At 42.4% G+C, this 16,010-nt stretch overlaps 1 protein-coding gene and 1 long non-coding RNA gene across 2 annotated transcripts; both read left to right on the top strand.

The window, feature by feature from the left end:
• The first annotated feature begins 2,617 nt into the window (after window positions 1–2,617).
• ARRDC5 (arrestin domain containing 5) lies at window positions 2,618–11,332 on the top strand. The gene is given in 5 exon segments (XM_040704471.2): window positions 2,618–2,851; window positions 5,126–5,197; window positions 6,363–6,611; window positions 7,091–7,368; window positions 7,371–11,332. Coding segments are annotated over 5 exon segments (1,149 nt in total). The 5' UTR covers window positions 2,618–2,690; the 3' UTR covers window positions 7,760–11,332.
• Window positions 11,333–12,978: 1,646 nt separating this feature from the next.
• LOC121106857 lies at window positions 12,979–15,058 on the top strand. Its single transcript, XR_005840060.1, has 2 exons — window positions 12,979–13,184; window positions 13,488–15,058. It is a non-coding gene; the product is annotated as an uncharacterized LOC121106857 (long non-coding RNA).
• The last annotated feature ends 952 nt before the right edge of the window (window positions 15,059–16,010 follow it).

Here is a 16,010-nt window from a genome sequence, read left to right as displayed (position 1 = left end):
CCTTTGCTTCATGTGTACTTCCATGTCAGATACCACTGTGTCAAACTGCCCCTCTGCTGCCATCTGTCACACAGCAACAACATGGAATGGAATATTGGTGGGAAAGGTCAACCTCTACTGCCATACCACCAGTATCTGCCTCTGGTGGTGTAGGATGATATAATAAAATGGGAGGCATTATTTTCAGAGCAGCCCTTATAGTTTAAAACCATTTCCTGTTGTCCTATCACTATCAGACTGTGCAAAAAAATAGGTTTCTTTCCTGTTTATAAGCTCTCTTGAAGTACTGAAAGGCTGCAATGAGGTCTCCCTGGAGCCTTCTCTTCTCCAGGCTGAACAAGCCCAGTGCCCTCAACTGTTCTTTATATGAGAAATGCAAGTCCTTATTATTGAGTTCTCCCAGACTGTACACATATCTGGGGTTGCTCTGACACAAGCGCAACCTCATTAGGTTCACAAATACAACACTAAAAGCTCAAGGACTTGGTCCTCCATAAAACCAGGAGGTAGCTCAAACCTATGGCCACATCCATGTGAGTCTCAGAGAAACAAAACCAGGAGGAAATAATGACACAGTTCTTCCTGAAGTCTGTATAAACATATAATGGATAATGGGTCTGCAGAAAGTTTGTTAAATTAATGAAAGGAAGCTGTGGCTTCAGTTTGAAAAATTAAATGTATTGAGGCATTGATATATTTTTCCTTTTCATTTGTGATTTCTGAAGTGCAGCAGACTCCGACAAAAGGTTCTATTTTGGCTGATACCAGTTGAAAGCTCAAAATCAATGACTCCACGCATCAACATAAGCGGAGAGAATATAATGTTCTCTATTGTACTCGTTGAGGTTTGCATTTGTTAAAGGTGCTTTTGTTAAAAGAACTATGCTGTTCTTCTGGAAAGGGAATTTAAAGATCAATTTGTCAGAGAGGTCACTCAATGTGAAGAAACAACGTTTACACAACTCACTTTTAGCTGGCCCTACTTCAAGACAGAAAATAGAGTTAAGGAAGGAGAACAAACTACAAGTTAAACGCAGCTCTTCCTCCCTTAGTGACTGATTGCAAGCTCAGATTGTATTTAAAATTCTCAGGGGATATACAGATTGAGATGAAATATTGGTTTGGTATAATTGTAGTATGAAGATCATAGCTATAAGCTATTTTTGTAATGCATAAATCAGTGCCTGAGCACCAAACCATGGAAGTTTAGCATTCGATTCATAAATTATCATGGATAATAATTTTTTACTTGATGATATATCTTGACTCATGCAAGTAGCTGTAAGTTATTTTTTCCACCTATAACCGTGCAGGTTGTCCATGATGCGTGACTGCTGAAAATTACCAAGTGTTAGCAAGAAAAAAGGATATTTCTGTTACTGGTGATTCTGTACCCCATTGAAAAACTGTTTCTTCTCACTACAACCCAGGATACTGAACAGTTCCTCTCTCAGAGAGTTTATTTTTTAACAGGGCAACACAAGGAGAAACTCACAGAACAAGATGCAGCAGCCAAGAATTGAGAACAACAGTCTGCAGTCAGCATGTGAATTCAGTACTTTTTCCTTCAAAGGAAGATAACAGGAAAGCAACGACAACAAAAAAAATGAAAACTGCAAGAAAGTGTGAGGCATGGGGTTATGAAGGAGAATCCTGACTGCACTGGAGCAAGTGAGTAGTTGGCATGCAGGAGGAAAGCCTTGAAGTTCAAAGTTCTCTTGTGTCTTGTTTCCTAAGCTGTTTGCTGTTTAGATCAGCTAATACTCAGTATTTCTCATTGTGCGCTCAGATCCTCAGCTTGCAGCTGAGAACACTGCCCCTGGAATCAGGTTCTGCAGAGCAGGTGCCAATGCTTTCTCTCAGCTCACAGCTTGCTGGTAGCTCAGACATCTCTCTGCAGGCATCAGCAGTGGAAGTGATCCCCACTGCAGCCCTTGCTCTGGTTGTGTGCATCCCTGCTCTCTCGACTGAAGGGCTCTCCAATCTCCCATGCTGCATTTTTTTTTTTTCCCTTCCCAAATCAATGCAGACCAGAGTATTCTGCACTCGTTTGTTCCAAGTGTCCAGCAGAACCTGAGGACTACATTAGTCAGCCAGACAGTGTTTTATGTTGTTGTTATTGTTATTTTTTGTTGATGATGTCTTTGGAGGGAATGTGTTGGCAGCAGCTCCAGTTGCCTGGAATTACTCTCATGTGACAAACAGATTTTCAGGGTTGAGCTTCACCTTCACCCTTGCCTTTAGCCATACTTACCAAAGGCTCCCATGCTACAATAAGAACTTGCCAAGCATCCTGTTCAGGTGAACAAGAGTTGTCTGCCTCAGCCTTACTGCTCAGAAGGATGGTGTAGTGGCTGCTGATCTGTTCTGCTCTCCTCAGATCTCACTGGTAATTGCTGTAGTCCTCTGGCCACCACTTACATTTGCAATATCAATCTTGACCAACACTGATCTTAGATGTATAATTGGCTGCTTGCCAGTTAGGGTGGTGCTGCTAATAAATGGATATGTCACTCAAATTCCCTTCAGTTTGGTTTAGCCTGGGGAGCTGAGCTCTCTGCTGCTAGGATCCCAGCATCCATTCCTTCTGCTATGACCTCACATACCCCAGCACTGCAGGGAATGTTGGGTGAGATGGTCTCCCAGTCCAACCTTTTAGTCTGGACAGCACTGATTCCCACTTTTCCCATATGACAGCCGTGAAAGCAATTAACCTTGTGCTGCCTGAGATCAAGGTGTGTTCAACTGACTCCTGCGTATGTGGCCAACTGGTTCTGAACCTCAGCAGTACCCTTGTAGACCCTGTTGTGAAAGTGGAGCTCGTGGGAAGAGGCTACCTGAGCTGGCAGTGGTAATCCAGAACTGGAGTATGAAGTATGACCATAGCCTGCACCAACAAAGCTGTCTACATCTCCAAAGCAAAGAAGTTCCACATAGCAGGTAAGATGCTGGAATGAGGTACCACTGCAACAGCAACCTAGTGCTGGGCTAGAGAAGGTGGGAACAGACCTCTGCCAGTGGAAGGTATCTTGCGTTTGCCAATAGTTCTGCCAAGTGTTTTGTTTCTATCCCATGGCACTCTTCTTTTCACTATGTCATATGGCAACTGATGCTGAGAAATGAACAGAAGTATTCTAGTACAGGAAGTAGCATCTGAGAGTGTCAGAAGTGCCTTCAGCACACTTCTGGTAGCTGTATTTGTGAACGTTTGTTGTACAGACAGCCATTGCATGCTGTCTAGATGCCGGTATGAAATCTTTAGTCACAAATATATCACTGAAGCACTCTTTGCTCATCTGAAATGCTTACTTTTCATATGTCAGAATGTATAAATTGAGTATATGACTGTTATATTTGCAAATGTAGGGAAGGCATTTTTAGTGTTACTGCTGTATCCTTACTGAGAGGCAAGAAAAAAACAGAGACATACATTGAAAACACTGCACAAATGTGAATCACGGAATGAGTAAGGTTGGACAGGACCTCTGGAGGTCTCGTCCAGCTCTCCTGCTCCAACAGGGACACCCAGAGCAGGGCACCCTTTAGGTATCATACACTCTAACATGCACACATGTAAATGCAGAGCTAATGATTAAACTGTACATGTTTATTAAAAAGAGTTTAGTCAGTAGGATGTAATGACCACCAAAGACAGTCTTTGCAGACAAGTGTGTTATTTCAGGAGACATGTAAAGTAAATGGAAGCCTCCTAGGAGGAGCACTTCCTCTTCTCAGCCCCTCTTTCTACAGGTCTATTGGGAGTCCCGAGGACTTAGTCTGCAGATAACTGGCTGAAGTTCACTGCACTAGAATAGTTTAGTAATGAAGTTAGACTGCGCCTATACTCTGAAGCTGTTTATTTGAGCTATGACCTGCAGTGATCAGGCTTCATTTCCTTTCAGACCTGAAGGCTCTACTTCATCCTAAAGATCATTTTCCCTTTACACATGCCTTTGACTCTTAGCCTTGACCTCCTGCAGCATGCTGGCTCTTCCTATGGGCTACCAGATGCTATAGCCCTGACAGGAAAGACGGAAAGTGGCTAAGTGTAGGAAAAATCATTTTTGCTATTAGAAGAACAAGTAAAGTGTCTAAGTTCTGTATCTCCTCAGCTAAAGCTGAAATAGGAATTGCTTAAATATACTCTTAAATCCACATTTTGTTACCTGTATGCATGTTCCTTGTATCAGAAGAGCTGAGCACTCACATCCACCATAACTTGCAAAAGCAGTACAGTTTAATAACAGATTATTCCTACCGTATCTGAGTCTTTCTGCTCCTTTTCCCAGCACTGATTACATCTCTACAGAAGTGCTCTAACAAGTCCAAGAAAGCCATCTGAAAACATGAAAGAAGATTTCAGAGACCTGACCCTTCTTACCCTGAATACTCTGTGCCCCCCACTGATGTTGGCATAGGAGGAATGTATGTTTGAACAGACTGCTGCCTGTATCAGCTTTTGACACTCAGCTGCTAATATGGTCTTGATAGCATGTTACTGCCTGGTATTTGATCTTACCGCATATCCAACTTAGGTCACAGCGGATGTCTGTGTAAGAATTGCATGTACATGGCTTCTGGTGCCTACTGACAAATTTGCTTTTAACCCTGGTAAACCTCGCCACCATTCATGGAACTCAGTATAGTCTCGTTGTGAGATAATGACTGCTTAAGAACTGACTACTGGTGATTGTCAAATCTGACTGGTAAAAGTGCTAGGATAATTCGATCCAGAAAAGAAAAAGACATTTCGGTGCTACCAAGGCTCAGCACCAACAGAATCTCTTGAGTCAGAGCAAATAGGAGCCAGGAGCTCAGCAAAGAGTTTGAAGCTCTTTAAGCACTGCTGTGCATGATCTCACCTCAGGAAATCTCTTCTGTCCTTCATAGGAAAGTCATCCTTCTGGTCATTCCTACCAGTAGCACACTCACACTTACCCCACAGCCACAGCCATTGTCCTCTTGCCAGTAAACAGTCACGGTGTGACCGAAATTTCCAGGCTTTGCTGACCTGATGCATGATTTCCCTGGGTGCCTCCTGGAGTTGGCTCTTGGGAGCCCTTCCCATCTCTACAGCTGTCAGGAAAGTTGCAACACTGAAATTAATTCCCTCATGTGGTTTCAGGGGAATCAATTTTGGAGCCCACGTGGATGGCAGTTTCTCCTGTGCAATGGGGTTCATGCCTACCAGACATGGGTAGCTCGGGGAAGGGGAGAAGACTTTTACTTCCCAGAGGAATTCAGAGACATTGGAATACCAGGTTTCTACAAACTATCAGGACTTTCTTATATTGCATCTATCTAAGAAGTTGATGAATTTCAGTTTCCTCCATTTCAGATTGGTTTTTAGGCATTTTTTTCCCCTCTGAGTTACAACACTGATCGATTGAAAGTGCTGTTATGCCATGTAGCAAAAAAACAAACAACAACAACAAAAAATAACAACACAACCCTGCTGTGAGGAAACAATGCCCAGACCCTTCTGCCAGCAAGAATATCCAGTTGAGATTATTAAAACTTAAGGCACTGTTGAATTCATCCGCAAAAAGATGCAGACAACAGGACAAAACTCTAGCAGTCTCTCATTCCTTACTACTATTGTTCAAAGTGACGTTCTGGCACGAGCTGTTAGGAAGAACAAAAGTGTACATCTGGACAGTAAAACTGACAGCACCTACATGTATTAAAGTGAAGTCTCGGATGAAGCAAAGAGTCAAGAGCTGCTCTTGTCTGGCCAAAAGGAGCTAAACATATGCTTACATAGGTGGGACAGTCTTGTCTTAAAGTCAGCGGGACTCCACTTATACAAAGCTGAATTTCATTAAGATGGAGAGGCACCGATGCAAAGATGTTAGAAGGAGTGGATCATAATATTCCTGTCTCACAGCTGGGCAAGGAAGCTGTCCAATGTTATTTCTATTGTGAATGAGTCTCTCACAGAGGTGAAACACAAGGTTCAGATCACATTCCCATATGCTGCAGGCAAAAATAAAAGAAAAATGGGAGTTAAGACATTATTTCACTTCCTAGAAGACCATTAATGCTTTTTGCAGTTAAAAATCCACAGCAGTCTATTTTGATTCTAAACAATTTGCTAGAAGTTGCAGGTTCATGACTTTGAGTTAGGATGGGGCAGATGAGCAGTTCTCAAGTCTGCCTACTGCTTTGCCCATACATCCAGTAGCTCACCTGCAGAGGCAGCTAACAATTCACTTGTAAAATTTTGTGTGAAATAAAAGCTGGTAAGGTAAGGTAGGGTAACATCACCTTGATTTCTGGCAGAAATGTCAAGGTTTCTGGAAGGTACAAACATCCTAAATGTTTAAAAGGTTTCTGACAAGAGAATGTTGCTTGGCTTTCAGACAGCTGCCTGGATTCTGGGATCCACACACCTTTGATTTCCACTTCAGCTTTCCTCCAGAGGTTCTCTGCACATTCACCAGCAAAGTTGGCTGCATCTCCTATTTCGTGCAAGGGATTTGCTGCAGCCACAGTACTGTCTTAGCTAAAGAGCAGAGATATTTACTGTTGCAAGGAATCAGTGGTGACCACATGGGACATGCAAAAGACAAGCTAAGGGGAACCAACTGTCTGAGCTGGGGACTGTTCTGACCCTACGTTCTAAATGCCTACTACTGACTGTTCAGTAACTTTCAGCACTTAGTTTTTCTTCTTTTAACATTAAAACAACACCTTTAATAAGTTTTGCCATTGTTGTCCTGGGGCTTCGGCCCATATACAAAGACGTTTTTTACATACCATACAAAGAGCATCGTAAGAGCTCAAGATTGATTCACAAGGAGCACTTTGAGATCCAGAATGGGAATGGAGGGAGTTTACTTCCTTGCTTTAAAGTCTAAGCACTGGGCAATCTTCACAAAATAGGAGGTCCTATTTTTTTTTAACCAGTCTACCTAAACAGGGATGATAAGTAGAAGATCATCAGGACAGGCAGAACAAGTAAAACATGGTTATTCCAAATATTTTTCTGGCTTTCCTCTAAATTTGGGTGATAAATACAGGTGAAAATGTGTACACGTGCATGGGTGCATTCTTTGCACAGATGCTCAAAAGCATTGTGATAATTCAGCCATGCAATGTGTGGTGTGGTGTGGAAGGCTGTCCTCTGGGTTAAAGGCAGGACCTGGTGGAAGTTTGAGCAGCTTCAGATGTTCCTTCACAAGTTTGGACATGTGGTTTTTGGGGAACACTCTGTGTCCAGCAGCAATAGTTCACTGTGCTTTGCCTTTCCACTCACTCACCCCATGCAGGCTCCATTGGTGGTAGAAGCTAGGAGCAATGTTGTTTACCTCTGCTGCTTCATCCATGGCTCTGTAATCCTTCAGATTTCCCTGGAGAAAAACATATTTTTCCTGGTGAAACTGTTGCCTTCACAACAGATATTGCCAACAGGACATGCAGTTATGTTAAAAAGGTAGTTTTTGCCATATGCTGCACTGTCCTGTACAGGGGCTTCAGCAACAGTGGAGAACAGTATTCCTTTGAAGATCAAAAAGAAGTGATGAGGTTGGAGTGCCAGCCAGGCACATCCGCCTTTGATACCATGAGAGTCATCAGTGCACTGGTTCTGCCAAAACCATTGCCTGTCACCAGTGCCCTGAGAGGAAATTACATCATGGCATTCAGGCATGAGCAGGTAGAAACCTCTAACCTTCCTTATGCCACGTCCACCATCTTGGGCACGGTGCTTATCATCATAGCAGCCATACCAGAGCATTTGTGGAGCAGAGCACCATGACTCTGCATGAAAATCAAGGTTAGCCTGATAAGAGACACTTATGAGAATGATCTAGGAGCAATTGGACCCAAGGAATAAAGGATTTTTGTTGTTCAAGATCCATACACATTATCTCTCTGCTTTCACAAGAGGAGACTGTGGTTGCAGAGATGCTCTGGTGATTTCCAAAACCCAAGATCAGGAAGGCATGTGAAGGGAGCCTGTAGTCCCACTGAAGTCAGACCTGATGGCTAAGGAAGAGCAGGAGACTCAACAGTGCCCTAGATACTCTGCAGGCTCAGAAGGTGGCCATGCTCCAGTCCATGAGATAAAAGCCCACCCTAGTTTCATCTAGAGGTATGGTGAGAGTGGAGAACAAGCTGTTTGAAAACCAGCTATGAGATAAGCCAGATGCTGGGCAGAGACAAGGAGCAAGCAGACTGCTTGTCACAGAGGGACCTGTGGGAGATACCTTCAGCTGCCAGCATGGATGGGTGGGCAGGTGGGTGATCCCTGGGGACAAGGGAGTAGGCAGGCAGCAGGGAGCATGTGAGACACAGGGCTGCTGAAGGCAGGGCATGGGCAGTACCCACTCAACTAGGAAAGCCTCTTTCAAGATTTTGTGAAGCGACAAAGCTGGTCAGGAAGGAAGGACTGAAGTTCTCAGTATATGACTGGATAATAATTATAGGAAGATCTAAGTCCTTGAAAGACTGTTGCCTTAGGGCTTCCTTCATGCAGTGAAGGAAGGTAACAGGTACATAGGAAAGGATAGAACCTGGCAAGTATGAGTGTGTCATACCTCCTACTTTCCCTTTTGCCTTAGTCTGCTCTGGGACCTATCACCCACCACGGCAGGATCAGCACAAACCCCACCCCACATCCACTCAGTATGACCTTGGGCATGGATGCTGCTGAAAGGATGTTCCTCCATCAGCTTCAGGTGACACCATGGACCAGTGGTCATGCTGCCATGCAGGGGGACCTGCACAGGCTGCAGAAACAGGCATTCCCAGGGACATGGTGTGTGTAGCCCATGCTGAAACTGTGTATGTGTCTGTGTGGGTGAAGAGAGGGTTTGGGGACTAGAAGGGTGCTTAGGCATTTGTTGGTGTTGGCTGGCATTTGTGTCTAGTGCCTACTATTGTGGTTTCTCTGCTGTATTGCTGATACTGAGCCTGAATGTATAGTTCACTGATTGCTGGTTAATTAGGTGTTGCTAATTGAATAAATCACCCTGATTCTGATGTGATTTACACAACATGAACTGAGAGCTGTTTCTTCAGAGCATGCTGCTGCCATATCTTGCCCCAGCAGGTGCCCTGCAGGCTCCCAGCATGTCCCCAGGCTCTCAAGGGTGGCAGACTCGGGTCTCCAGTGTCCTCTGGAAAAACCTCAGTCCCACAGCAAGCCTCTTGCAGCAGCTTCCTGCTAGGACTCACCCTGGGCAAGAGCCCCGAACCTTCCCTAGTCTCCAAACCAAACCAGCATTTCACATTCCACCTGCCTTTTGTCATTCCCTGAGTGCTCTCAGATTGACTTTGGATGACAAAACTTCCCAGCCTGGGTGTGAGACATTGCATGGCATTGTCACATTCTGCTGCTCACACAGGGCTAACATTTCTCCTCATCTTGTCCCTAGAAATGGTATTTATCATTCTGACACAGGAAGGCCCCTTCTACATCTCAGTCAAGGCCATATATCAGGATGCTATGTGCAGAATCCCATTACAAATAGATTGTTGTTTTACAGGTCTCCCTGTTTTCATCGTTCAAGCAAAAATTAAGGTGCTCACAATGTACATGGCAGTGATATGTTAGAAGAATATCTTTCACTGCTTGTCTTTTGAACTTCCAGCTTTGTTGGAAAAAAGCTGAAGGAATACCACCACCAGGTATCAATTCTGAAGTTGCCATCACATAAGCAGTGGAAGTCCTCGCAAATAATATGAAAAAGAATTTAACAACTTCCTTTTTACAAAATATAGTTTGCAAAGAAACAATAGGATATCAGCGCTTGGAGAAATAAAAGGCGTCTTTGTAATTTCTTTGCATGCTACTTGCTGTGATTTGAAGCACTGTGGAAGTCTATTTTGGCTCAGATGTCTGAAGCCAGGCTCAGATCAGCAGACTCGGGAAGGCAGTTGAGGAAGAAACGAGGTATTCCCACACCTCACTATGGTCGCCCTGCTGGCATCCTGATTGCAGAAGGCAATCTGATGCTAGCAGTACTGCCTAGTGGTTTCAAAAACTGCGTTTCTCAAGATGGAATATATACCAGCATGAAATATGCATAACACTGTTCCTGGGATGTCTTATGCAGTGTTTGTGTGAACAAGAAGCAAAATAAAATGGCTGACATCAACAAGCCAGAAAGGCCAACGTCCTAACAATGTAGGTATAATACAACACACATACATACCTGTGGGTTACCTGACTTCTGGGAATGTAGGCAAGTGATTTCACAACTCTTTGTTTTAATTTTCTTTTCTGCTTTTTCTGTGTTGTCTGTATTGCAAATTCTTCAAGCAGTTCCTTTCCTGTCTTTATAGTTTCATTTCTCTAAGGCACTTTCATGCTACTCTGGTATAAATAGTAACAAGAACAATATCACATCTGGGTAGTTTCAGTCAAGTACTTTTTTCCAGCACGCTGCAGAAGACGGCGTAAAGAGATCTGTAGGAAAGGTCTTGTGAAATATTTGGTTCATGTCTACAAAGAGATGGTGGAGATTTTTGTGTAGCAACATTGGACCATAAAAACACCAGGAGTCACATTTGGGCTACCTGCGTTTTTAGCTTTGTACGCCTTTAGCAAAGCACTGAAACACACCCACATGGAACTCATGCCTTTAGAGTTCAGCCAGACCAATATTATGCTGTGTCTTTCCTAAGACTCTTTAGAGCAGGAGCAGTAACTATTCAGGCGCAGTGACCAAAAATAGCCGTATATCTAATGGAGACACTGTACCATAAGACAATAAGGAGCCACCACCACCCTTTTTTATTTCATGGAATCACAGAATCACCAAGGTTGGAAAAGACCCACAGGATCATCCAGTCCAACCATTTGACATAGGTATCGAACATCTGGGCTTGAAAACTTAGAAACCAAAACACTTGGGTGCAATACCACACATTTCAGTGGAGGTTTCATTAAATACTGCACACTAAGCCTACTTGTAGTTGACAGGTTCAACAAATATTGGTCCTTGTAGGGTGACTTATTGTGAAAATGGAGCAGGAGGTTACTGCTGACTTTTGCCTCTTATGCTTTAGCTGTATTTATATAAATGCTGAGCTCTTTAGTTCTTGGAATCAATATTTTTTTATTTCTTTTTGAATGAGCCATGCCTGGAGTCTCTCCAGAAGCCCACACAGAGGAGTCTGGTCTCTGCATTCTTTGGGATTATTTCTGAGGAGTGGCCTTATTGTGAAACTGGTGGGATTTGTGCAGGTCAGAGTGATGGGAAAGAGTATAAAAAGATGAGATACATGGATGGCTATTTTGTCTGCCTATTTTTTAATGTTAACATTATACAGATTTAGGAGAATGCTCCTTTTTTTTTTTTTTTTTTTTTTTTTTTTTTTTTAATAGTTTCATGAAGCAAAACCAGAGATTTTTCTCTTTCCAGTAACCATAGAAACATAGAAACAATGATTACTGGAAATAGTTACACTTCATCTGTACTTGTGGGAGCAGGTTTGTGTTACTGCTGGAGGATGCAGAAGTTAAGCCACATCTGCATTCTTGGCAATGTTATCTGGCAAGGCTGCCATACCCAGAGGGGAATGAATGAACCTTACAAAGGTCTTCAAACATCTGGAGTAGGTGGAACACCTGCAATTCTGGAACGTTTTTACTCTAGCTGCTGTTGGCTCAAGCTTTTCCTGTTTACAGCAAATGATTTTATGATTGATTCAATAGCAAAACTGTGTCCATGTTTGAATATGTGTTTCATTATCCAAAAGACTTAGTAGCCACCAGAGCATTGGTTCTTTTCATATACCCTTAGACCTTTCAAATAAGGGCCAATGAGACATGCAATTTCTCAAGAGCAGTCACCATCAACATCTATCTCTATTTAAAGGGAAGAAGAGCACATCAATACTTTTTAAAAAGCTTTTTGAATACGATAGTCTCCTATTACCCAGCTCCTTTCCCTTTCTCTCTTTATCTTTTAAAATTACACAGGCTCTTCAGATAAGCTACTGCTGTAAGACACAAATGTGGATTAAATCATATTGATTTGTTTGATCTTGATCTACCTCCACCCTTTCCTTTCCTGATTAAAACTTCCCCTTTTCCACAAAGTTCTCTGTGTCCCTTTCACATTCTTGTAAGTAATCTGCCACCTTCCCCAACAAAAGCCTGAACGGGGCCAGCTTTCTTCTGATTGCCTCTGTTAGACTTCTGGAGAAGGAAGGGCTCCTTTGTCACACTAGACAGATCTTAATTAAAACCACCCCCAACCTGACTAGGCTTCATCTGCACTACTTGTAAGTATTGGTTTCTAATCTGTTTTTCCTTTTAGAGACCAATTCTAACGCTCTTGTGTGTGTAGACATACACAAGGACAGTAATGGAAAGTCAATATAAATGGAGATCTGAAAAGAAAGAAGTCTTTTTTTTTTCAGTTAATCTAAATGATTCTGCAATTAATATTGATTACAGTCGGTCTGTATAGACCGACTGTAACATGACCTAGGCAATGCCTAAGTTCAGCTATCCAATGCTTCTACTGACCGCACCAAATAGTTTTTCCAAAAATGTAATAGCTCATTCTATTAGTGGGAGCTATTGGTTCTTCTAGACAAAATAGAACAAAGTATGACTTTTTCATCAGCAATTTTAAACATTCACACAGGTTAATTGATTACATGAGCCAAGGGTTGCAAACTGAAGAGGAAACTGACTTCTTCAATATGCAAATAAAGTACCAGGCAATAAACTGATACCAGTTATATCAGTATGAAATATAATTACAATCAACTTAGCATCACAAAGAAACTCGCTTAATTTTTTCAATGCTTGCATTCAATTTTCTGCTTTCAGTAATGCCTATGCAGTTCCTAGTGAGGGATGGATGTGGATTAACTCCCACTGAGCAGAGGATACCTGAACACAGCCATGCTCACTTCTTAACAGTTGTGGCTTTGCACCATGTCACTTGTTACGTTTTATACACAGTTTGTTCATTCACACTTACTGTTACTGTGAATCTCTCCTTTTCACCAGTGGCAACATTTATATAGCAATACTGAAAGGGGTTTGAAATGATCTGCCCAGCGAGGTTGTGCTGCATCCTTGGATGTTTTCAAGACTTGAAAAGATAAAGCCCTGAGCAATCTGGTTTGAGCTTGGAGCTGACCCGGTTTTGTGCAAGAGCTTGCCCAGAGTCACCTTCCAACCTGAATTATCTTGTGAACATATGAAAATGAAGGAGGTAAGCAGAGAGGAAAGGAAGACTCTGAATGTAAACTACAGATTATTTTGAGGATACTGACAATTAAAGAGATTTCCTATGGGGGAGGGGGGGGGGGGGGGGGGAAGAAAGAATAGAAAAAAATAAGTTGACAGCTGAGGAAATGAGAATGTATAGATCCATTTCATACTGCCTATGTGAAAGGTAGCAAAAAGGAAGAAGCAAAGAAGCAGTCAATACTGACATTTTAAAAACAAATAGTGCATTTCAATTTTGACTATTGTGAGTCCTTTCTGCTTGTATTTCTCATTTCCCTGACAATAGGCTGAAGTTCCACCACCGGCATCTGCAGCAACACTACTTGTCTGTTTGAAAAGAAAGGAGCCCACTCTTTCTTCAAATCCCCATCCTTGAAGCATGACACACTGGGGCTTTGTGCACAAGCAGACTGAAAGCTGCTGGGAACTGAAGAGCTATGAGGAAGGCAGACTCGAAGAAAACACCTATTATGTTCATGTGGCTCATGTCTCCTTTAAATGTAGCAGAGAAAAAGGCGAGCTGCTTGCAATAGAAAAGGCAGGGCTTTGGTTGTTTTATAGGAATTACATGGTTATGCATGTTCTTGAACAAAAGTATGCAGTCATAAAGATACCGTCTGTAAATATTCCTTGGTAACAATCCATGGAGGGACCTGGTTAGACAGAACAAACACCCTTCTGTACATAGCATACAATATTGCAATGTATCATTTTCATGTTACAGCTGTCCCTAGACTAGGAGAAAGCTTTAGAAAAGGTACCTGTTGCTCCTTTGGCACAATTTTGTTGGCTGGGCAGAGCCTGTATACAGATGGTATTATTGCAATAACAGCAATTACGGGCCTTTGGTGGGTGATTTGTGGTTTAGGTCACCACCAATAAAAATAGCTTTGAAATAAAAACAGAGGAATGAGGTTTGAGGAAAAAAAAGACAGAAAAGGAAGAAGAGAAGGAATTCAAAATGCAGAGAAGTGCTCCATATGTCACAAAGCAGCATGAGAACCAGGCCTATAACCTGCCTGCGGGAATCAGATAAGCTGCCCTTCTGTAGACCCCAATTGCCAGAGATCAAAGGAAAAGCAGAGATTAGAAGTATCTTTGTGGTGGTGCAGTGGCTGTAACATACATTTCTGAAAGGATTTGATGCTACTAGATTCCTCTTCTCAAAAGCAGCTGGGTTCATGCTTTTCCTCACTCCAGTACAGAGTTTGCTATGGAAACTGTGAGCGTCATGGTGTTTCTCCTTTGTAAGTTTCTTCCCTACTTCTTCAGAAAGCTATCCCTTCCCCCAAACAGTGAGAAGGTGCTGGCATCCCCTATGCAGAGGAAGTGTTAGAAGAGAAATAAGACGGTGTTAAAACCTAGTCACTCAGAAGTCATCTGGAAGCTGAGAGCTGTTTGTGAACATTTGGGAAGAGAGACTGGCACTTCTGTGTGAGTACGTGAAGGGGACGGATAAGGTTTATAATGATTTGCTGTCTCCACTTGCCTCCCAGTGTTCCTATGAAACAGATTTTCTGTTTTTACCAATTTACCCCTGAAATGGTCACATAATGTATTCTTCCTCACCTCAATGCCGTGAAGCTCACAGACCAGACTTTTGCTTCTTGCTTGTCCTTGACTGTCCTACTTGAGTCTGTGCATTTGGCATCCCAATGGTGTGCCACGTTGCAGACAGGGAGCCCAGGCTCCCCACAGGACAGTCTTGAGTGTAGAGAGAAATGAAGACAAAAAATCCCTTTGTCATTTGAGGCTTTGAACAGATGGACAGGAAAGGGACTGTGCAGTAGAAGAGCTGGGATGTCTGGTGTGTGCAGCAGCATCTTGGTCAATAAAGGAACTGCAACTGTTCATTAACAAATGCAGCTTGAAGCTCTGTGTGTCACTGTCCGTAATCTCATGCACAAGGTCACTCTAACATCTAGTAAGTATGTGCTTTGTCTATATCCTCCATCAGGCAGCTACAAGTCAATCAGCTTTATGGTCTTGTGCACAGTTTGGTATGTCTAATTTTTATGATTCTTGCAATCTGCTCAAAGCTTAAGCTGGTTACTTTTAAATGCAACCTAAAAAGCTGAAGTGCTCTGCTTGCAGGACCTTAAGCAATTCAACTTTATGGCCTCAGATATGAAGTTCTCCCCCACTAAGTCCCTCCTAGAAGGTTGTTAAAATTAAGGGTATTATATTAAAAATCTGTTACATCTTTTTTAGTGAGTCATAACTTGTGCACTTCTAGGGAAACGAGCTTGCCAGTCTGGTAACTGAATTGCTGTCTTTCCAGTCTTTGAGAGGTGTCTGTTTTTTGTTTCCAGGTGGTTCTTGTGATGGAAGCTATTCACTGCAGGAAAAGCAATGCTCAGTACATACTGTACAATCGTGTAGTAGCCCAGGGTATGATGGTACTAGCTGAAGAAGACAGAAACCTTTTAAACAGAATAAATTTGCTTTTTTGTATACATTAACAAAAATATAATTTGGGAGGCAGATGGTGAAATTAAATGTTTCTTTTTGGCTTCCAGGCAATACAAGTGGAGGTAGAAGAGGTGAAACAACCTGGAATAAGTAAGGTTCAGAGAGTAACATAGAATAAAGAGGGAAGTAATGAATGGCCTACTTGAGAGAATCAGCAGTTTCCCCAGGACAATCAACTAATCCCTCTAAGTGTACATACACATCCTATACAGCTGGATTTTAGACACGTAAATGCCTTCATACACATGATGACAGCATTTAGGGTGATTTCTACAAATATTCTTACCTTCTGTTGGATCCCTGTCATTTCCATCTCATCAAAGGTAATTGTTGAGGA

The sequence above is a fragment of the Gallus gallus genome, chromosome 1 (assembly GCF_016699485.2).
Source record: "Gallus gallus isolate bGalGal1 chromosome 1, bGalGal1.mat.broiler.GRCg7b, whole genome shotgun sequence".
In the NCBI taxonomy this organism is placed as follows: domain Eukaryota; kingdom Metazoa; phylum Chordata; class Aves; order Galliformes; family Phasianidae; genus Gallus; species Gallus gallus.
Note: the sequence above shows the minus strand (reverse complement) of the source record. Positions and strands in the feature narration are given on the sequence as shown.